Source organism: Anguilla anguilla, chromosome 15, assembly GCF_013347855.1.
Source record: "Anguilla anguilla isolate fAngAng1 chromosome 15, fAngAng1.pri, whole genome shotgun sequence".
In the NCBI taxonomy this organism is placed as follows: domain Eukaryota; kingdom Metazoa; phylum Chordata; class Actinopteri; order Anguilliformes; family Anguillidae; genus Anguilla; species Anguilla anguilla.
Window position 1 is genome coordinate 24,151,178 of NC_049215.1, and position 23,839 is coordinate 24,175,016.

Consider the following 23,839-nt stretch of genomic DNA (forward strand, 5'->3'; position numbering starts at 1 on the left):
AGCTTGTGTGAGATAGCGTGTGCAGGGATTGTATTGGTAGCCAATACAGAACATCACATTCCAGTAGGTTTCAACCTAATATTCTGTCTTTTTGCCAGGAACCGTTCACCCTGGATCCTAAAGTGGTAGATTCCTAAAAGATAGATACGCCTATTTTGTCTCAAAGTGAAGTTTCTGAGGATGGTTCATATCTCATCAGTACATATATTGATATATATCAGGATGATACTGGAGCTGTTTGGGTCTTAGAGAAATGTATTGTGTGGTTTACTGAGGCTGTGTATTAACAGTAGGGCGTATGAGGGTTATTGGAGCTGCATTTTGAAGCAGTGCTTTGTGGGGTGTTTGTACTGAGTAAATGTGTGTGAAGCAGTGCATTGTGCTGATCATATTCACTGCAGCTGTATGTTAGAGCAGTGCATTGTGGGGGGTGATATTCACTGCAGCTGTATGTTAGAGCAGTGCATTGTGGGGGATGATATTCACTGCAGCTGTATGTTAGAGCAGTGCATTGTGGGGGATGATATTCACTGCAGCTGTATGTTAGAGCAGTGCATTGTGGGGGATGATATTCACTGCAGCTGTATGCGAGCTGTGCTGGTTGTCATTAATCTCCCGTCTGTGGTTCAGTCATTCCGTCCCAATGTGCCCGAGTCTCACATCCTGAATCGCCTGCGGCTTTCTCGTTTTCTGCTGTCACATCTTGCCGAGGTTCATCTCGCACACGGCAAACCGCTCCTAACATTGTGCTCTGGCCCATATTGGGCTCTCATATTGCATTTCTGTGACTGCAGTTGAGGGAAAAGGACTAATTTTCAGAGAAAATAAAAAATGTCAAGCCGTAGCTGTGCACAGCCAACACATTTAGACAACAAGACAGCTGAAGGCAGGTTGTTTCTCTTCGAAAAATCTCTTTGCTGTAATGGGTTTTAGCTCCAAGTGGCGATGGGATTTTGGGGCTTCAGAAATCCCGAAATGTTGAGCCACAATATGTTGTCGGCTGTCGGCTGATTTAAACTAATCATATCAGTTTGTTAGAGCAAGCTGTCTTTTTAACTGGTTCAAAAATCAGAGATTGATATAGTAGCTCACCCTGTGTGGGGGGGTGTATTAAGCCTCACTCTCCCATCACCAGTTGTGAGGCAAACTAAGAATCGCTCTCACTTTGAACTACAGCGCTGTGGTCTTATTTTCTGACAGTCATCTGTCCAATGTATGCTTGAAATGCAAGAGGCCGTTGTGCAGAGAGTGGAATTCAGAACATTTGAAGTTTGCTAAGGACACGTGTGTTTGTGTGCGTTTGTGTGAGTTGGGGGGGGGGGGGGGTGTATTTAGTTTGGTATTAGTTATGGCCCAGGTTAATCTTAAATTGCTTTACTGGACTTAATATTGTCTTTTTTTTTTCCCTTCAATGTTTCCTCCTCTCTATTTCTCCCTCAGTGTTTTAGTTTTTTGTTTTTTTTGTGCCAGTGATTTATTTAAAGGATAAAATCATTGTTTTAGGAATAGATATGAAACTGAAACTGTTATGAGAACATTTCAGGAAAAATTTAATGAGACTAAAATTCAATATGCCCTTTTTATCCTGTCTCTTCAGAGGAGAAGGAAAAAGAGGCCTGTCATCATTTCTTCTTTGGAATCTCCCTGGGAATCTATTGCTGTTTTCTTAGAAAATAGTGAAAAACCCAGCAACAGGATTTTGTTGGCCAGACCCAGCAATAATAATGTCCTTGCTGTTTCACAGGATGTATTGCTGAGTCTTATTTAAACGCTGGCAGATCTGTGGATCCTTATATGAGTCAAATGTGTTTTCACATGTGACCTGGAATGACTGGCCGAGTGACATCACCAGTTCTCTCTCTGATTCTACTCACATACAAGCAACACATACTGTAACATTAATCACGGTGACGTAACTTCAACACTGGATTATCAACCAGGCGGTCAAAGGTTGGACTTATCTCATTGGTTCTTGGCTGGCTTGTGTCGCACCACAGTGGAGTGACTTTGTTGTTTCTGCAGTTTTTTACTTTAGTGTTTTACTGTTTCTTGTGAAACTCAGTGAAGGACGTGTCAGCAGCCTAATCTCTGTGAGGTTATAAACAATGAGGCTGTGGCATTCGCAGTCTTCCCCGGAAAAGATAAGTGCGCTTGGGCCGGAGGGCGAGGGCACCATCTGGGCGCCACGCCAAGGAACATCAGCATAGCGTACTTCCACACACCCCGCATTTCCAAGCCCGGCTACCTCAACCTGATCATTGGGTAGAGCTGCGCAGAGAGAGTGTGTGTGTGCGTGTGTGTGTGTGTGTGTGCGCGTGTGTTTGTGTGTGTGTGTGTGTGTGTGTGCGTATGTACGTGTGTGTGTGTGTGCGTGTTTGTGTGTGTGTGTGTGGGTGTGTATGTGTGTGTGTTTGTGTGTGCGTGTGTGTGGGTGTGTGTGTGTGCGTGCGTGCGTGCGTATGTACGTGTGTGTGTGTGTTTGTGTGTGTGTGCATGTGTGTGCGTGTGTGCATGTGTGCGCGCGTGTGTGTGTGTGTGTGTGTGCGTGCGTGCGTGTGTGTGTGCGCGTGTGCGTGTGCGTGTGCGTGTGTGTGTGTGTGTGTGTGTGTGCGTGTGCGCGTGTTTGTGCGTGCGTGCGTGTGTGTGTGTGCGTGTGTGCGTGCGTGCGTGTTTGTGTGTGTGTGTGTGTGTGTGTGTGTGTGATAGCATGGGGGTGGGCATGATTGTACACTGCACTTTGCACTCCCGTCAGTCCTCAACTATCTGCTGTTTCTCTTTTTGCGTTCATTGCAGTTTCGACAGTGCTCTGTACCTTCTGGAACTAAATGTTCCCATGTTTCATATGGTTGTGCATGTTTTATTTTGAGTTGAAACCTGCTGTTCTGTTCTGCTAGGCAACTACAGACAGAATGTAAAAAATAAATATTTGAGTGTTGAGGTTGACGCCCATTCTGCAGACAGTGATAATTATAGCCAAGTCTTTATCACAAATATATATTTTGCATATTTCCATGCTTTTTATTGGAATTTTTACATTAGAATGGGACATTGCTGGCTGCTTGGACTTGTACACCAATAGTCACATTTTGCACCACTTGTTCATGCTGTCTAACAGCCCAGTTACTAGATGGCGCTGTTGGTAGTTATTGCTCCTTTTCACTGTGAATTTGAGTCTACAGGGTAGGTTCTGGGTGGGGTCTTCCTTTTCCCTCACTTAGTATTATAGATGGGTTCACAACAAACAGATGAAAAAAGGTTTGGTACCTTCATTCAATCATTTATGCCAGATTCATAAATTTTTCAAGTGTAGGTGTGCTAGTCCTGTGCATTTGCCTCAACTTTAAGCTAACTTTGAGTTTTCTCATTCACCTAAAGTCCAATGAAAATTGACATACCATAGCCTGCATCTTACATCTTTCAGAAAATCAGTACTGTAGTGTGTTTTAAAGTTATCATAACTATACACTGCACACAGCTACACACACAGGGGCCCAGAGCTGCAGTTTATCAGCTAAACTTTATGCATTTCTGAAAAACTTGGCATAATTAATCCAGTCACACCAAAGGGATTTTCATGCACATTCCTTGTGGTGAGCCGGTGTTACAGTATATTTCGTAGTACAGCCATTTTTGTTCAAATTTGTTGGTTTCTGTTGGGTTTTTGTTCCATTTAGTTCAAATTTACAAGGGTTGACACGCACCCACAAGCCTGTTTTAGTGATTAGTCTTCCACAGACATCAGCAGTTCTCTGTGCTTATGCTAAGTTTACAGCGTGTGAGACGAATAGTTAAAGACTCATTTTTAACAGACACATAGACTCTGAGAATGATATGGATCTTGTGTTTACATGGACCACAGTGCGCAGGACTTTATGCCCAAATGTTTACAGAATGGTTAGTTTATAACGACAAGAATGTTGTTTATATGACGTTTATTTACCATATGCAATGCAGTGCATAGATGTGAAGGATGTCATGGTACAAAGAGTCCCATGAATATTTATAAGCATTTGTGAACATTTAGGAGAACCATGGATCAGGAACAATCTTCTGTTCCCAAAAAATAATTATGATTATTGATTATATGATTATTGCTAGTAGTAGTAATACAATAGTGATGTAATTCTGTTGGGTTCCAGTTTGAGTATACTGAATTTGCAGGAAGTGTTTTTTGTCCAAAACATTTGCCATCCTTGCTGAAGGTAGTGTAATCCAGACTATATGTGTCAGTAATTAGGTATGGTCTATTTAAGACTGTAAGTAGCTGTCTGTTAGGCTTTTCGCTATCCTGTCCTGGTATTTGCTGGGGACTCTAATTTTAAATGGGTATTTACAGCAGAACAGGACAGCAGGGTTTGCTGAAAAATGGAGGAAACATACAACCACCAAGAAGAGTAAATCAGGGGCGCTGACGTGCGAGCCTCACCTTCATCGTGCAGGGACTGAAGAACGTGACAGGGACATCGCCAGAGAGGGCATTCAATCTCTCAGTCTGAGGGGGATGGGCCTGATTTATCACTGTCAAAAAAATTAATAGCATTTCATTTAGTCACATTTATTATCCGCCAAGGCTCAAGGTGCCCCCCCCCCCCTCACCCTACCCTACCCCACCCCATACCAGGCTGCAGCTGGGCACGGGGAGTTATGAAGGCCCCGCGCTGACGACAGGAACTCGGAGCCTTGGCTTTATTTAGGGCTGCGATCCAGGGGACCCTGAAAGCTCAGTGTCAGACAGCGTGTTCCCTCTGCCCCCCCCACTGCAGGAGGAGGGCTCGCCCGACGCAGGGGAGCGAACCCCGCCCAGCCAGGGCACCGCCACCAGCACTGAGGATATCGCCCCCGCCAAACCGGTCAGAACCAATTCCTGCTGATTACCGACACCAGTTTTTACAACTGAAGTTTTCTTTGTGTATTTTGGCTATGTTTAGTTAAACTCTCGGAGGGATGCACAGGGGAGTTTTCACATTTTATGGGAGTCTAGAGTTACAGTTCCAAATACACGTACTACTGTAAATAGATGTTATTTACATTATGCTTCAGGAATGGTTCAGAAATTATATGTTCTTAACTTTACTCACAATTAAATGCAGGTATTATGTTTTTCTTTACAAACATGGATCAGCAAGTACAAATATCTTCTCAAATAAAACTCTTCAAAATATCAGAATATTTTCAAATGATTTCAATGTTTATAAATCAAAAAGCAATATTTGCTGTTCATTGTAAATCTGAGTGTTTCAGTTTAGGAGTGCTGATCCAAGACCAGGTTGTCCTGTCCACATTCCAGTTTTATCCATAGTCAACTAAAAGGAAAATCTGATCCTAGAGCAGCACTCCTGTTTTGAGATGCTTTATGAATATGGATCCAGGCGCAAAGAAGCTTGAATGTCACTGTGACACCACTGCCGTGTACACTGGGTTACAGGAGGGCTCACTCTCCCAGCCTCCCCAGAAGCCATTCCGGAGGAAGTATCGCTCAGACAGCCAGAACCTGGAGCCAGCCCCACCCACGCCCAATCCTTCCACCCCGTCCTCCGCCCCTGCGACTATCCCATCAGCCGGTCCGACCAAACCTTCCCAGAAGTACGAGGAGGACAAATATACTACACGTGTACCACAAGAAGACCCTTTGAAAAAATTATATAATGCATTTGAATGGAGTGGCAGTGTAGTGTGACAATTAGGGAACTGAGTTTTGAGGCTGAAAAGTTTGCAAGTGTTGTTTCCTGGAGCAAGTTTCTTAACCTGAATCAGATGTCAGTAAACTTCCTGGTGTGTAATGGATTATATGTAAAGAAAAAAAAAACTAAGCCACGTAAATTACTTTAGATAAGCATATCTGCCAAATGGCTTAGAATTACCATTAGGTTCAGGTTTTTTTCCATTTTGTTATCTGTTCTAGAGAGCATATCATGAAAACAGGTTTATTTTGGAGATGACATTTCCGGTGGAGTGCCCCGGTTATCAGAGCTGATGATGTGTGTGGAAGGTTGCAGTTTTGTCTCTGGGGACAGCAGTTGTGAAGGAGATTCTGTTGTATATTTGAGAGGACCGTTCCTGAGCCGCGCAGCTGCTGGGAAGCCCGATGTAAGGCACTGATAGAGGTGTGTGTAAGCGCAGATGTAACGCGATGACTGCCGCGTATGTCGCTGTGCAGCCCTAGCCGGTTTAGCTGGTAAGTGTGAGGGACGAGTCTTAAGTAAACGATCTCGAGCGATAATTGTTCTGTTGTGGGTGGATACGTCGGCTCCTGCTGCTCTGTTCTGTGGACTAAAGCAGCTTCCCGCCATCTTTTCAGGCTACCCTCCAGGCAGAAGAAGGAAATCCAGACGGCCATTCGCAAGAACAAGGAGGCCAACGCGGTGCTGACCCGACTCAACAGCGAACTCCAGCAGCAGCTCAAGGTCAGGGCATCCCTGTGTCTCTCTCTGCTGAGCTCATCTCTGTGTGACTTTCTGACACTGATGAGGTCATCTCTCTGAGACGCAACTTCACTTGTCAGGCTTATGATCTTACAAAGCCTGACCAGGTTGGCACTGACATATGTCCACCAAAATTCTTTGGCTTCTCTTTTGCTCCAGTGCTGTGTGTGTTTAAAACCTCAGTTCATCTGTACACCCTGAGAACTGTGGTGTGTTTTTGGGGGGCGGGGACGTGAGCAGGCTGGAATTTCAGTGGGGGGGGGGGGGTGTTGGGGGTTCAGTGCTGACAGAATGTCTGGCTGCACCGGGAGGTTGCATGACTGCTGAAATCAATCTACCTACCCACCCACACCCACATCATCAACACCTGCACAAGCCTGAAAGACAAAATAAATCCCCCATCACTGCAGTGCACAATAAGCGCACAGAGTGACAACAGACAAGTGACCACACACAAACATGAAAAACGTGAGAGATGGTGTTATGAATTTTTTTTTTTGGGGGGGGGGGCATTGAGTGTTGACTGTTTTTGGGGTGTATCTATCTGCTTGGGGGTGGGGGTCAGGAAACATTTGTGGCCTCCCTGTCCCTCTCCGTAACAGCCGTAACAGAACGATAAATTGGGGGTCCCTTGAGACACAGTATGGGCGCACAAGATGTTTCCATTGGGAACGATGAGGTCATGAAAAGATTGCCCTTGCGTGCCCGAGTGCCTGTTTTATCCGCTACTTGATGCCATTCCCAGACCCAAATAGCACCCAGACCCCAGAGTGGAGGGCGGCTGCCTTCCTTTCATGTGCCCCCTCAGGCCTACCGGGGCGCCTGTCTGCTGCGAGTACCGCGTATGATATTGTGTGGACGCTAACTTCAGTGCGAAAATAGTATATTACATTTCTGCATTCAAGACTTCATTCGTAGATACTGTGCATGCAACTATCAGCGCTGGGGAGTGTGGCTCTGACGGTTTACTGAATAAAAATATACATTCCATGGCTTTCTGGGGAGGCTTTCTGGAGTGCCTTCTTAAAATACCCTGGGGCTCTTCGGCATTTGCAACTGCCCCCTCTAAAATAGAGTCATAGTCAGCTATGTGAGACCCTTCCGGAGGGTCCCTGCGGTACTTCAGACTCGGAAAGAAGTCAGTTTGTTTATGTGATGCAGCATCGATCATGCCCGGGTAATTAAGCTTCTGTCGCTCTTAGCAGAGACAGCCAAGTGTCTTCACCAGATCTCACATGAAACCAGCTGGTACGGCACCGCACAGCTCTTTCATGGAATTGCTATTTAATTGTTATTTATTTATTTTCATCTATTTTTTGTTGATGTTGTCTCGTCGTGCATCATGTTTTTTGTTCCGGGAAAAAAATGTGATAACAGCATGAAAGGTCGTGGGTCAACGTGAAAAGTCCTGCAAGGCTGGACTTGTTTCCGAGAAACGCGCCTCCAGATCGTGCCTTGTGACAACAAATACGCTGGGAGTGTAGGGCAGGTCGGGGTATTCTGTGACCTGAAAGTGACCCCTTAAATCGAAACATGTGGTCAAATTCCCTCACTCCTCTGGTGTCTTAGGAAAGTGCCTCAAGGATGGGGTCAGAGGTCAAGTGTTGTTTGTTCTGCCTTGAGCAGAAGTGGGGTGTTGTCACATTTGTCTAAGCTTAGGTAATTTCTCCCAATGGCAATTAAAGGAAAGAAGGGAGAAAGGGGGAATGGGTCATTTCAGATCACCCTCTCAACACCACACTGGCAAAACAATAAGCAGGTTTAAATGGAACACAGATGGCTGGTCCTCCTGTTTCTCACCACGTTCTCCTCCACGTTAGGTGCAGTAGTGTGTTGAGGAGGTGCACTCCTCTGGAGAACCGTGGATATAGAGGAGCTGGGAGCCCTGGGGTTCACAGCAACACCTCTTCTTTTCAAAATTTGCTTTGGAAATGTAAATCAAGGCATGTTCTTTAGTTGAATGCGCTGCACCAAGTGAACATGAACCTACGAAGATAAATGTCTCTGGCGTGGCCAGGATTCAGTTTGCAATGCTCATTGTTCCAGAAAACCTCAAATCAACGTTTGGACTCCGGTTAGATAAACATTTAAAATTGTTCCTGGACCATTTTAAATTTCTTCTTAACATTATTCACGGAACAGCTCAATGTGCCCTTTAACTCTCACCTGTTCCTCCTCTCTCAGGACATCCACCAGGAGAGGATCACGCTGGAGTCCCAGCTGCAGGTCCTGCGTCCTATCGCGTTCGTCTGACTGGCTCCGCCCTGACCCGTCCCACCCCGCCGTCCCCTCGCCCCTGAACAGGAAACCTGCTCTGGCTTGCACACGCTTGGTCGAGCACCAGCTCACGAACAAACTGGGTCAGAGATTCTCCATTTTAAAAAGGAATCTCCATCCTCCATCTGACAACAGTATCCTTCAGTTTTATTCCCAAAGGCATTCGTTTAGAAGATGAAGGCTCAGATTCAAATTGAATGTTCAGATTCAGGCAAATAAAAAGCAGGCCCACAGTCCGTGTTTGGCTTTGGGTTGTGCTTGCCTGAAGATTTAGGTGCATGTGCCAATGTGTTGTAGTGAAATGAATGTTACAGTGCGTATGTGTGTGCGTTTATGTGAGTATGTTTCTCAAAGGACATCAAAGAGCAGAAGCGTGATTTTAAGGATGACTCTAATGAAGCCTAAATGTCAAAGGTCAACAGGAAGTAACCCCACAACTCTTAATGCAAGGACTGACCATGGAAAAGGCAACTTAAACCCTGACACTCACACTGTGGTCAGAATTCTTCATTTTTGCTTCATTTCCTTTTTGTTTTGGGGTTTTATATTGTATCCAAGCTGCATTTAATTCATAGAGTATTCTTTCTTGTAAATGGAGATTCAGATTTGAGTTTTATCATTGGGGGGTATCCAGTGAAGGTTTGTCTGTGTTCCTAAAATAAACTGTGTTCCTGCTACCAGGGGAATTAAATGTACAAGTGATAATGTGCAGTCTTGTTTGAATGAGTTTGGAAGTAATCTTCATGGAGATACAACTGCCCCTCAGCTGACGTTTGATCTTTTTTTCTTTGTTTTTATTCCTTTTATAAAAATGTCCTGAACCTTGAGAATTTCACAATGAATCGTGACTCTCTCCACAAAGCTCTTACAGAGACTTTAAACTTGTGCTTGTCCATTTGATGGAATGTCTTTGTTTCATTGTCGGGAGAGAGAAAAGACAAGGATCAAAGCTGGAATTCCTAGAGAAGATTGAGTGAATCCCATTGCATGACAGAAGGCATGGTGTGTTAGGATGGTGCTCTGCTCTGAGCACCAGTAGTGCATGACTGCCGTCTGACTAATCAAGAGATTTACAGCACAGGTGCTTGGGATCATGCTAAAAATCATCAGTAAGGCCGGGTTCTGATTGGTGGCCTAAATGGGACATCAACAGTATTTCATTTCGAGATCGCCTTTGGTCCCTCCCACATTGAAAGGGTCTGGTCTTTTGCCTGCTTGTGATATGTCGTCTGTCTGTGTTTCTTCTGCGACGCGCGTGAGCTGGGGGAATCTCATTCCGTTTCACAGCAATGTGTCAGAACATGTCGCTGCTGATCTGAGAGAATGTATTTATTTTTCGTTTTGAGAATCGCAGAAAAGAGCATGTTTTATATCGAGTGGCGAAGAGGCAAGAAAAAATGACTAGTTCTGCATTTTAAATGAACCGTGCTGAAAAAATGTCTACTGTATATGTTTAGAGATGTTGTGCATGTGAAACTGGGTAAAACATTTGCACGGTACTTCAGTCGTGCTCCGGTTTTACCCAATGTTTTACCCAAAAGTGAGAAGGTGTTTAAAAAACAATTAGGACCAAACGGCGGCAGTCCTGGGAAGGCTTGATCCCTTATATTGATTTTTAAGTACATTTTGTAATCACAGAATGCATCACAGCCATAACGAGGGAGGTGTCTTTCAAGTTTTGAAAATTTGGAAGACAACGAAAAAAAGATTTAAGGTTTTTTCTTAAAACCCTTCATTTTCCAACTTTGTGTGGGTTATCAACTTTTCTCAGGACCTCTGTCAAGTATACCAAGATGGCGGCTGCCTTCATTTGAATTATTAAAGTCATTAACTCAATTATCTAGGGTGAAAAAAAGCACAAACTGTTACGTTTCTTGAAAGAATGAGCTGGTTTTAATATCGACCTATATTATGAGCAAGACAAAGTCTGTATCTGCAAATGTCTGTGACTTTTCTATGCAAAGCTGTGGTGCTGGGCAAACTAGCTTTTGGCCAGTTTTTTTTGATACATCTGTACAATCAAGCTTGTATATAGGAAAAAGAAAAAATAATTTTGTTGCCTTTTAGTTGCTTAAATTAAACTGTTGCAACCTGTGAACTCCTGACTAGTGTGGAATTTGAGACTGATGCGTTTAGGTGACCAATGATAATCAATTCAGCAGCCTGACTGAACTGATTCTTTTGATCCTCCCATTGAGCTCAACGGTATAGTTTTTGAGAAATAACCATCAGTGAGTCAGTACGACACTTCCAGATTGTAACGACTATCAGTTTTACTGCACTAAGAAATCTAGTTCCTTCTTTAATCCCAGGGAGAGAGCCAGAGAATGAGTGGATGGATGGGCATCATTTCTGCAGAATCAGTGATCCATTGATTTGGTTGAAGTTCAGTGTTGACTTATTTTCCAAATTAATGAGACTCAGCAGTCGATTACCTTGATTCATTCATTTGCAAACAGGATTCAGATAAATGAATCACCAGCTGATCGGTTTGGCACTCACAAACCGCTATATGATCATATATGATGAGCATAATGAGTCACCCAGTCACAGTTTTGTTGGTTAATTCACAATTATTGCCACACAAACCAGTGGCTGGCAGCTCAATCATGCTGAGATCCAAAAATAGAAGAAAAATAGTTTAGCAGCAGTGTCATGAAATTATTTCTCTGGATGCAATCCCCAAATGACTTTAATTTGCCTCAAACCAATTTTGGAGTCTGTCATTGCATTAATTATATGTCAGGGATCCGGTTTTCAGAATGTATTGATGTTTGATGGAAGTTTTTTGCAAGTAAATGTTTTTACATTGTTCAACGACATCTTCCTTTGTTTTCATATATTTTCTGACAGTATGGGGGTGTGGGAGTGGGGGAGTATATTATTCTGTGTAAAGAGAACTTGCAATGATATAATATTTTTAACATTTTCTACAAGTCCTAATGCACACTGAGAATGTGGTGTATGGTAGGATAATGGAAACTGCTGTTGAGAAACATTTGGGCCGACATTTCATTGGCTAATCAAGAAATATATCACGGAACAAGCCCAAAACCTTTTTTTAAAAATGTGCACTTTAATTGTTATTTTCTTCAGTGTGAAGATGGTAGGTTCATGTCTTATTTAAATTGAATGGCTCTTGGTATGGAGATCCATCACAGAACTTCCACTTACTAGGGCTCTTGATCAGGAAGTGCTGACTCCAGTTTCCTAGTCTATAGTAATATCAGTGGTATTATCTAAGATCTTCTGTTGAGCTGTTGTCAGAGGCCATGTGTGCAAGACCAATAGCTTGCAGAAGCAGTATGATATTTTATGGATTATGTACTATATGCAGTAGTGCATAAAATCTTCAGCCAGCAAAAGAAGACTTGTAATTCTATGTCCTTTGGAAACATGGATATGAACAGTCTGGACCAATAATTCACACCATTGTGAGATAACAGCTGTGATCTGACAGCTGTTTTGAAGCCTCGCCCGCTGTTTTGATAACTGGGTCCATATTTGTCATACACTACTGGTATTATCCTGTCTCCCCAAATATTAGTGTAAAGGTGGAAATATCCTTGTGTTATTTCAGTCAAAATGCTGTACAGTGAAGAGACCTTTCATATCTGCATACATGCAAGCAAGGTTTGAATGCCATGCAGGAGAAGAAAGTAAATATTGAATTATATCATAACATGATGATGAGAATTAGACCATTCAGCCCAGCAATGCTCGCCATTCCTAACCCTTAAGTGTACCTAGTGCTCAGTTTACAAACAACTAGATAGTATCTAGCGCCATATCAAGCCTGGTCTTGGAAACCCCCAGAGTTTCTGCCTGCACTACATGACCTGGCAAGCTATTCCACACAGTGACTATTCTCTGTGTGAAAAAAAATACTTCCTAACATCTGTATGGAATTTACCTTTTACTCATTTCCATTTACAGAAGTCAACCTGAGGAATTGTGTAATGTGAGCATTTTGCCTTCCAATATGTTTGCTAGCCATGGTAATAAAAATCCGTAATGAACCACCATAATGTTTTAAAAGGGTCTATGAAGTCAAAGCCAGTGTCTTTTCATCCGTCAAGTTCTACCACTGGTCTACCGCAAATGCAAGGACGCAGAATTTGATTACAGCACCCCTTGTGACACGAAATTGTGGAATGGGGGTTTTCACTGACAGCTGAAGCAATATAGGCCAAGCCTCCATCATAACCACAACAACATGGTGTAGAAAAGGATGTGGGAAAGCTACATTTTATCACAATATGTTTCGTTCTTGAGTCAGAAAAAAAAACATTTCATAAGGGTTTAGTCATGACTAAAGGGCTTTTCACCGTATCTGCTGCGTACTGTATTTGCATATGCTTTTTATTCTGGTCCCAGTTTGCAAAGATTGGAGGAGATAACTTCCACAGAAAACAGCACAGAGCTTTGAAACCAGCTGCTGATGCTTGTATTCAATATGGGTTTATGCTGTGTGTTGGCAGAACATTTTATTTACTCAAGCAGTGCGTTCTAGACCTTAGCTCAGCTCCAGTGTTAGCATTTTTCACCCTTTGTGTTACCAGGAATACCACTAACTTTCTTTATACTGGTATTACTTTGAATAATGTGACCATAAATCTTAGCTCTTTGTAAAGCAAGCGTGTAAGTCATAGGTCTTATGTGAATTGTGTTCATAAGACTTCAGCACAGCCATGGGGGCTGGAACATATTTGGAAGACAGATGATGACAGCGGTTATATTGCGTCAACAAGGTTCGCTGAAACAAGTTCAGCTTGCAACTTCATCCTGAAGTATTGAAGGCCCAGACGGCCTCTAAAGGAATGAAGTTGAGTTATTGGATGTGCCCGCTAAGAGTAGGGATGCACTATTCACACAAGGTCCTCATAAAATGTTTTACTTCGTGTTATTATCTTATGAGCTGCACAGAAGTGAAGTCCCAGCAAGTTTGAGTGGCAAGCAGGTTTGCTCTTGAAATGTCATTTGTCCAGAGGGACGTAGGTTGCACTCTGCAGCGTTAGGAACCAACATGAGTTTCTGTTCCTTTGCAACCTACTGTCCAATTATCCTCCTGTTTTGGAAGCTTTCAATTGATAGGTAAATAAGGCTGTTGCTTCTATAACCTCTGTTGTTAGTCACTATTATAGGGCTTAGAATGATTTTTTTTTTAAACGCACTTTGCTGACTGACTCTTGTCTGTTTATGTCATATACCCTGATTACCCTGTTTGGAGGCTACCCGTTGCTTCCGTGGACGCTAACATTTCTACACAGAAAAACAAGATACAGGAGTGCTCAAAGGAGTAAAAAATGTCCCAAGTAATTCACTGCAGTGGTATTGGTTCAGAGTCATTGGGATGCTCTCTGGAATAAATGTTGTTGTTATTATTATTATTATTATTATTATTTTGTATATGCAGTTTTAAGATGGATTATTAAGGTAATTCGTCTGTAATTACCAATATTTCGGTTTCATCCAAACAAGTGGGCACAATTTCCAAGACTCCCCTTTTTAACAAGATACGATCAAGTTTATTTAAGGGAAAATAATTTTGCTTTTTATGTTTTGAGTGATTTCAAGATGTCTATTTGTGAGATATTTTGTGCTGTGCACAGTGAATTGATGTGTTTCATTTGTACAAAAATAAGCAAATGTTATTTCACAGAGCACTGCTCCTGGATCCTTGTTCGTGCAGTTCTTTTATACCTTTTCATCCATTTCCAGCTGCGTAAGTATCTGTTTTCTGTCACGTGCAAGCTCCCAAGTCTCTGTATGCTCTAGTGCTCTCCCTTCTACATGCCTCTGTGCTGATCTGCCAGTTAAATGCCATTCACAGTCAGTTTGGGTGGTGGACTGAAGGCAGGAGTTCTTTGGTTTCAGCACTGAGGTGTTTTTCATTTCATCACAATGCATGCTGTCCTCCTGGCCTGCCACAGGGGAGGGGAGGAGGGCGTGCAAAGGAGAGAGAGAGGGAGGAGGGGGAAATGAGGGATGGGGACAGAGAAGGGGGCATAGGAGGGAGTATGAGAGGAACATTTTTCTTTTCCCCTTGTTCCATTTGTTACATGTTATTTCAAGTATTACTTTGGCAGTGTAAGTGCATTGGCTACTTGTCATTCCAATTTAGCATGCAGAGATCTCAAAGTGGGGAGGGGAGAGGGGCATACTTTAAAAAGCAGCATTGATATACTGTACGTGCGTGAGACTTAACCTTTCCCTTTATGTATTTCATAAAAGCATTTCGAATTAGAGAGAGAGAGATGGGGGGGGGAGTGCCCATCTACAATATGCAGACAAATGTGTGACCATGTACCCCTAACACACACACACACACATATGCGCACATAACACACTGAGTCATTGCATACAGCAGATTTACTGTTAACATTTTTCTCTGCCTTGCCAGTACAGCATCCTGGATTTCTGGAGAAGGGCTGTTTGTCTCATGGTTCTGTGTACACACACTCCCTTTTCACTGCCAGTGCAGTTACCAGGCCCTAATATCCTGCTGGCTTATTTCCCCGGGTTCAGCTTCAGTTCAGCCTGTTTCTGGAGACTGTTCTGCATAAGATCGCTGAAGAAAGCCACCTTTTCAAATCCCCCAGCACCTGAAAACAAGCCTTCCACTCAGTATTTCATTTCCGGATTTCTGTTTTGGTGATATCTACAGGGGTGACAGCACGTCTTTTTTCATTCCCCCGCCTAAAGAACATGTGGTCCTGCGTGTATTTGTTATAAAGGGAATCTTCCCTTATTATTGAATGACTTTTCATTCCATATTACTTCTCACGCAGCCATGCATGTCCTCAAAGATATCCACAGCCAATCGGTGCTTCTTTCTACTCTGAAACATTCCAACTTGAGTGGCATAATCACTGCAATTGAGGATACAGGCCCTTGATTGAGCAAAGGGGGGCGCTATTGAGTGACGAGACAGTGAAAGCTATTCCAATGGAAACCTATGCTATGCTTGGGCATGTTTTGCACTCCCTGCCAGCTGGCATTGGAGTCAGTCTGGACATTTGGGGGGAGCACTGCACTAAGAGCAGGGGTCTCACCTGCATACGCAATCCTGCCCCATCATCACCGTCCCCCATTTTAAAGACGACGGCTTCACCATGCTTGGAATAGATGGGAGGGACATTTTTCCCTGCCTGGAATTAGATTAAGGGATGTGTCTCCAGGGGCAGAAGACTATAAATTCTTTGTGCTGTAAATTCCTGATGGACAGCTGCGCTGTTGCAAGACACAATAGCGCAGGGCGAGGGGTCGAGGGAGTCGCTATCTCTCAGAATGTAACCGGTCCTGCAGCGAGAATAAGACCTTTTCACTGTACGCCCAAAATATTGGACCCAAACATAAAACCCGAGAGGGACAGCACATGAATCAACCATTCTGGTATTGTGTGTGTATACAGAATGTTAGTTAATAGCTAGTTAAACGAGAAAGGCACATCTAATGAAAAAAAGGTTGGGAAACCACGAGGGTGAAACTGTCTAGAGTGCTCTGTTTGAGAGAAGAAAGTGCAGACTTCTGTTTCCTTAAAGAGAGGTGGGAGGGAGGGGCCTGGAGGTTTGGCAGGCAGCCTCATACACACTTATCCTGGCCCTCTTATCGGCACGCCAAGTCTGCAGTGTGTGTGTCAACACATTTGGTAGCGTATGCCACACTGCACTCCCTTAATTGCTGTGTGTTTGTCGGGAGACAGCAAGGTGGAGTTACGTGTCCCTAAAATGATACGGTTTGGCAGGGGGGAGCCCTGGGCTTAACTATAAATATACCAAGTGCTCTATGGCTTGATTTCTCCATGGCAGCTGCATGTGATGTGTCTCGTGTGTGTGCGTGTGTGCATGTGCGTGTGTGCACGTGTGTGTGTGTGTGTGTGTGCGTGTGTGCACGTGTGTGTGTGTGTGCATGAGCGTGTGTGCACGTGTGTGTGTGTGTGTGTGTGTGTGTGTGCGTGCGTGCGTGCGTGCATTTGTGAGTGGTTGCATGTGGCTCTTTTATTCAAGCTATCTGTGGAAAACAGCTAAGAGACCTGATACCTCTCCAGATTGCCACTAAATCAGGCTTTCCGTAGAGTGCATTCAATCTTGTGATTGCCATCAATCAGTGGTTAAAATGGCTGAAGTCTGTGTGCCCCTTCTAATGTGATTTCTGCCAATCCTGTAACAGGGATATGGAGGTAATGTCCAGTTAGCCATTACTGAGTAATAAAGAGCATGCTTTCTCAAACTGACTTTTCTTGATTGGTCAGGTTTGGAGGTGAAGGGCTGTAACTGTGCTGTTTTGTGAGAGAGGAGGAGCGGGGGGCAACCGTTGGTATCACTCAAAATCTGATTTAAAAAAAACCCTTTGTTCACTATGGTATCAATCCAGAGTTGTATATATGCTCTTCATTGGACATATGCTTACCTACCTTGGACATAAGTTTAATATAACTGGTGAATGGAGGGAGCAGGTTAATGACATCCTTTCTGATGTTACTGCTAGGCTGCTTATGATTGATGTTTTCCCCACTACTGCTGATTGTGAAGTTACAAGCAATTGGACAGGTGGCTCCGTTTAAAATTCAACACCATTTCTTTAATGTTCGTAGTCCATGCAGCATACCAAACGAGCTGAATAATAAAACAGCATGGTGAGTCAGGATATGGTTCCGACATTCCTTATGGACTTACAACAGCTCAAGCAGCAGCAACGGCTGACTGGTCTATTTACAGGGAAGACTAGCATGTCTTCCCTCTGTTGACCATTCTGTATCACATTCTGTGTTTAACAGTATTGCAGTTGATGAGGATATTTTAATGTTCGCAGTGCAAGCAAGTTTACAGGTCCTACCATTGAGACTTAATCTCTCTACCTGGTTTCCTGACTCTCGGAAACTTGCACCATGACTATGAACAAGTTACTGAATCACGATCACATATTTAAAATGGCTGCTATGCATATGAAAGATTCTACATAGCAAGGCATGATAGAATTGTGAAACTGTTAGTGAAGGTCCTACTACCATATGATATACTCATCTACTGTGAGAATGTACAAGCATTCCTGTGTCATACCATGTTCAACCTTTGCAATAATGATACTGACATATACATATACAATGTGTCTGCAAATTCTCCAGATGTTGTTGTTGATGAGGAAAGCACAGCTGTGTCTGTTTTGGAGATAGACTGTACCTTTGACTCCAGTCTAGAAGTGGCCTTCCTCACCAAGGTACTGAAATATCAGCCTCTGGTGTAAGTTCTTAAACTTGGTTATGAATGTAGATTACTAGTATTTATATTTGGTAGCCTTGGCAACATCCACAGACTAGTAGTGAGGGGTCTTCAACAGAATGACGTGTTAAAATTGTGGGCAGAGCAGCTGGCAAGATATTGTTCCATGTCAGCAGTAACAGGTAGCCACCATGTTTTGATGTGGCGCTGCAACCAATACGCTTAATGAGCCTGCATTAGGGGTACAGAACATCATTATTCTGTGCTGTCTCTCCATTTGATGTTACTTCCTGTATAGTAAATAAATATTAGTAATATAGTAAATATAATAAATACAAGTATTAAATGCATGGGTAGCAGTGGGTAGGCTAATTGGAGACTCTGAATTGTCCATGGGAATGAGTGTGTGAGTGAGTGGTGAGTGACATGCTGACAATGAAACTGATTTATTTCAGAAGTGGGAATTTGATGGCTCCCAAATGGTTGATGGCTCAGTTTTTAATTATTTCTAATTGTAAGATGTCCTCAGAATTATATGCGCATGATTATGCATGAAAAACTTAATTCGGCCAATAATTCGATTCAGTCTCGCCCGAGTTATATCAACGAAATCGTTACGTGGCTTTACAATGACCATCTGAAACAGTCACCCAAACCTACAGGAGATGGTCTTTTGGCGACATTGAGCCGACTGAAGTTTTAAAATTTGCCGCTAGAGGGAGCGTTAGAGCCTCGGTAATTTGAGTCTTCTGTGGAACGAGCAGTCAATGTGTGTTTTCTTTGAATTAACCAATAATGTAGTAGATATCCTGAGCACAGCTCAGTGAGAGCATGCCCATTCAACTTCACGAGGGGAAGCATCAGATAAATATTTCCATATTTGTCAATTCTATGGAGTTACGTTTTCCTCTAGTCATAACATTTTCACAAGTCATTTTAGAGTTAGTCTCCATTACTGGTCTGATATCATGAATCCGAATCCCTCTTTATTTCGAGTGCCCCACAATCGTCGCCGTGACAGAACGTAACATAGGATGATGCTCTCTAATTTTGTGTGTGATTTGATAGGGCAAATGTCATAAATCTTACTTAAATTATAAATTATAACAGACGATGCCAACTATGTCTAGTCCGTTAAGTCAGTTGTATCGGAATTAAAATAAAGGACAAATGAATGAATGAATAAATGAATGAATGAATGAATGAAAAGTTTATACAGTCAGGCTGCACCTGGCACCACGCTAGTCTACACGCCTCGCAGCGGGCCTTTCTGTCGCCCCTTCTTTTTAAAAGCATTCCATGGGATAAAGAGACTGGGGCGACAGGGCATTTGCTTACAGCTTGTGAGAAGAGTTGAGGTAATTAATAACTAAAGTAACTAAAGTCATTAACTTTACATTGTAAACTTATGCATATGTCTGGATATATTTGACTTATTTTACTTTTATTTATTTATTTATTTATTTATTTATTGGTAGATTATCCAGATTCATTTAATTACATTGCTCACCCCAAACACAATTAACTGAATAAGTTAGGAGTTAAAATGAGGGAAATGAAGGTTTTGCTTCGAAGATCGTCGGATACTGAAGACTTCTCCTTTGCTCCCCCTCCAAATCGGCAACTTGTCTTTAACCAGCACAATTTGCGTTTTACTGACTCCACGCGGTCTACTACGTGAGTGAATCCCATTCCAGATACACACAACTCCATTTCGGGTTATCACAACCCCCCTTTTAAAAACCACCTCTACTTTCATGCATTGAAAAATAGCACCAATAGGCAACTGATGTAGCCTACAAGCCTACAGAGGAGCAGCAAAGACCGAGTTGGAGGGAAGGCTGCGCTGCTTTCACGCTGTGTGTGTGATCTTAACCACGAGAGAGTGAAAGGATGGAGGATTTAAATCTGAATTCGGGCAATTTGGATTGAGGGGGTCAAGAGCCGAACGACTGTTTTCTTGGATCTTATTTTATTTTTTTCGGGGGGCGGGGGGATTAGGGGTTTGCACGCAAAATGCCATTTGCCAAAAGGATCGTGGAACCCCAGTTACTGTGTAGGCATGCGATTCCCAACGACGAGGGTTTGCTTTTTGAGGATTTGAGCTCGATCAACAATGTGTCACTTTCCCGGACCCTGCGACAGCTCTCCGACCTGGCCAAGCACGCCTGCTCCCTCTTTCAGGAGCTGGAGAACGAGATCATATCCACGAACCAGCGGGTTTGGGCTCTGCAAAACAAAATCGGCAGAATTCAACAGACCGCCAGCGGGCTAGACCCAAAGCAAGAGGCAGTGCGTGAGTATCAGATATAGGAACGTGTCTATGTGTGTTAATCGTGGCCAATTCATGAAGCCTGTGGTAGATGTTTACCTTCGTTGGTGATCAGCTTACTAGTTTTGCAGTTTAAATGATTTTTCCCCAGGACTGGGTTCGAATAAAAATGCTGAAACGGGTCAGCCTTTGCGACAGGCAGACAGATCGGTGTCACACGGCTGAGTTCGTCCCCCTGCATCTTATCCTAGGCTGCATCAGGTTTTGGTTTAATAGCCTGATACTCGTCACAGTAGCCTACCAAAAACAAAAACATGTTATAGCCTATCACATTAGGCAGAAAATAGCCTGCATTGAAAAAATAGACGTGTGTGTTATGGGTGCTTATTTGGAAAGTGTACTGGCTGTTTGGATAGCGATGGTACCGGTGTCTAGCCTACATTCGCCTCACTTTATGCTCATTAACACGAGCAAACGCAAAAGCAAATGCTGCAGGCGTGAGACCTTGTCGAAAGGCGACAGGTATCTTTTCCAGATCGGAATTCGTGGTCACATAGCCTACATCAACGACTTGTTTTTTCCGTGTCTGGAATGGCGCAGCTCGCGTGGCTTAAGCACCGTCACTGCATTAATATTAAATTCATATTGTAATTGGCATTGCAGTAAAAATGGTGACTGAATAAAGTATTAATTCGATGTATCGGTATAAAGTGTGTTAGTGGATACGGTGATGCTTCTCCTTATTTCGTTGTCTACGGCTCTTATGAATATATAGGTGCTACGTAGCCTTGGCTATACGTTTCGGACGTAGGCTATGTGAATGAAGTGGAGCTGTGGATATTTTGCCAGCCTTGCGACACATCTACATAAAAAAGAATGAAGGTTGGCCACAAAAACTCGAATGACACCGCTGACAGGACGACATCCTATAGGCTGCGCTCCACAGTTAATAGCCCAATTTAAATTGTGATCTGTGCGAAACCAAACCTTTCCACATGGGTCCAAGGAGCAATTAACCCACTGTCTCTTTAAACGGAACTCGTCAAGCACGAGCATGTTCAATCAGAATTGTCAATATGATAAGGTTTTTTTTTTGCTTTAAAAAATAAATACCAGTTGCACGAGTAGGCCTATGTGTTTGTGACAATTAACACTTTATGGACTTGATGGACGGCGATGTTAACGTAGGCATATTAAGTGTAGCCGTTTTTCCTATAAGTATGCACAATCATATTTTATGCTGTGCAGAAGTAATGCAGTGCAAATAAATGTGGAATACCGACATATTCCTGCAATCCAGTTTTACCAGTATACTACTGCCTGTGCCAAAGCGTAAACACATTTCACATCACTAGGACAGCACGCTGTAAGTAGCCTACACATGATACACAGCAGGGGAAAGAAAACAGACACCATCTTTAAATATGATTTGAAGCTCCATGCTTCGCCTTTGCACTTAGCAATCATGTGGACCCCATCTAAGTTTTGGTTTGTTACGTAAGAAAGACAGAGAAATATTCTGGCGTGCTCTTTGTTTATTCCGTCTCCGCTGCGGTAGGGGCCATAGCTTGTGCAGACCTCAGTGGTACTGTGTGCCACGACAGCTGCCTGGATTGTAGGTGTATCTCTGCCGGAGAATTCATGGCTGCAGCGCATTTCCCTGCTGGAGAGGAGACGAGCCTAGTTGTTTTAGAATCCGGCCGAGAGGAGGCTATGGGTTATTTAGCGGGCTGAAGTGGGTCGCAATTCACATAGGCTACACCTAGTGATTATGACGTCTAGTCCGTTTATCTCTGATATAGGCTAGTGAATTTTAATTTGTAATGCATTACAGATAACCGTGCTTACAAATTAAATAAATAAATAAATAAATAAATAATGTAGTAAGTAAAAACGTAAGGAAAACGTTTCTTATGCGTGGTGACTAACATACATCAATATTGTTAAAATTGCACTAGAAGTCGTAGTGACAGTCTGTTTGACAGTTTGTTGCTGTAGAGGTCCAATCATTAACTCAGTTGAAGATCAGCTCCTCCTGATTGGCTGAGGATCTTTTAAGTGTTTATATGTTATCTGCCAAGAGAGCCAGGTTCTGAAGGGGTTCAACCTCTGGGGATCATCCAGGTGGCATGATTTCCACAGTCTTTTATAAGCAGAGAGGGAGACAGTGCAGATATCATGGAAGCTATGTAGTTTCTCTCCCCTGCCCATCTCCACCCTCCAGGTGGCAGGGTAGGCAGTACCTCTGAGTGCCCAGCGTGAGGTGCTAGCGAGGAGAAAAGAGTCACCTTGCTAAAGCACAGATTTCCCTCCCACAGCATCTCAAAAATGTACTTAGAATAAGATACACTCCCTTTCCTTGCATGCCTGTCTTGACTTGTCTGCTGCCCCCAGCCTACCTGGGATGGGTCCTAATGACTTCCTCTGCACTTCCCGAAAGGTCAGCCTGTCCTGGGGGGTTATGGTAGGCACCTTTTGCTTACAGAAATCCTCTGTTTTCTGGAAGGTCAGCCAGGTGGCGACATGCCCCTGGGCGTTTGCTATGTTTTAGAACCTTGCCGTAAAAAAGTTTCAAATTTGATATAATTTATGTAGTTTGAAAGTTTTACGTAATTAAGGTTTAAGAAGCACACAAGGCTGAGCAACCATGCATCTCAGGAAGAAGGTATGATACATTAACCTTTTGTGTTGGGAATAAAGTTAGATGATGCCAACAAGTTCTTGCTAACAGTGTTGATTTAAAAAGCTGCTTCAGTAATGATCTATTGGTAATGTGGTGGTGCTGAATTTGTTTATAATTGCGCTATTTTATTACAGTCATAGCTCATTTTGTAAATGATAAATGTGTTGCCTTCATGTAACACATGTTGCCTTCATGTTGATGTTAAAGATCATTATTCTGTTTAAACACGTTATACTGTAATTGGGTATTTACTCATGGGTGCCAGCATAGGCACAGTACAGATTTGTTGCTAAGAGACAGCTGACTATTTCCCAGCCCTTGCCCTGGGGCCACACTGTGTGTTGGGTATCGTTCCGGCTGGGCTGCCCATTAATTAAGTATGATTGAGCAGTCAACTGACTACTGATCTGGATCTGATGTCACTTAACAAGTACCTGCTGGTAATTTTTTTTTTTTTATTACAGATATGGGTTGCGATGGATTGGGCTAATTTTAAGTGGAGGCAAACAAAGGTCTTCCTGGAAGCTACTGCTGTTCATTTGAGTCCCTTAAATTTTAACACAGCAGACCAGTAACTTGAATGTGCCGGTGATTAGACATCCAGTATTCAGTTCAGAATGAATCTGAGTCATAATTTATTCCAGCCATACCAATGGCTAACGTAAAGATTTCGGTAACCTGAGATTGCTGCATATTGCGGGCACACTGCTGTAGACACAAACGATCACTTGTGCAACCCATCTTGCCTTTTGTACAGGCAAGATTGAAAGGTTATCATTGGATATAGCTACAGCCTGTCTAGCAGATTTGAGCCTTTAATCATGAAAATTTTTGTGAAAAGGCCTCTAATCTTGTAATTGCCTGTAATTGTCTTTTTTATGGTCATGGTTTTTTTGGGAGTGAGTAGGGGGCGGGGCGGAACTCAGGCAATAGTGCCTGTAGCCTACCTGTGAGAAGGAGTGCA

The 23,839-nt window shown here is 43.0% G+C and overlaps 2 protein-coding genes across 6 annotated transcripts in view; both read left to right on the top strand.

The window, feature by feature from the left end:
- Positions 1–10,797, top strand: part of reps2 (RALBP1 associated Eps domain containing 2) — a 42,917-nt gene extending 32,120 nt beyond the window's left edge. For all 3 annotated transcript variants that reach the window (XM_035392644.1, XM_035392645.1, XM_035392646.1), the window contains 4 exons: positions 4,764–4,850; positions 5,426–5,583; positions 6,299–6,404; positions 8,607–10,797. In XM_035392644.1, the coding sequence (XP_035248535.1) occupies positions 4,764–4,850; positions 5,426–5,583; positions 6,299–6,404; positions 8,607–8,675 (420 nt within the window). In that variant the 3' untranslated portion in view covers positions 8,676–10,797. The remainder of the gene's footprint in view (positions 1–4,763; positions 4,851–5,425; positions 5,584–6,298; positions 6,405–8,606) is intronic.
- An 8,910-nt stretch (positions 10,798–19,707) lies between these two features.
- Positions 19,708–23,839, top strand: part of LOC118214353 (Nance-Horan syndrome protein-like) — a 102,921-nt gene continuing 98,789 nt past the window's right edge. For all 3 annotated transcript variants that reach the window (XM_035394257.1, XM_035394259.1, XM_035394260.1), the window contains exon 1: positions 19,708–20,216. In XM_035394257.1, the coding sequence (XP_035250148.1) occupies positions 19,937–20,216 (280 nt within the window). In that variant the 5' untranslated portion in view covers positions 19,708–19,936. The remainder of the gene's footprint in view (positions 20,217–23,839) is intronic.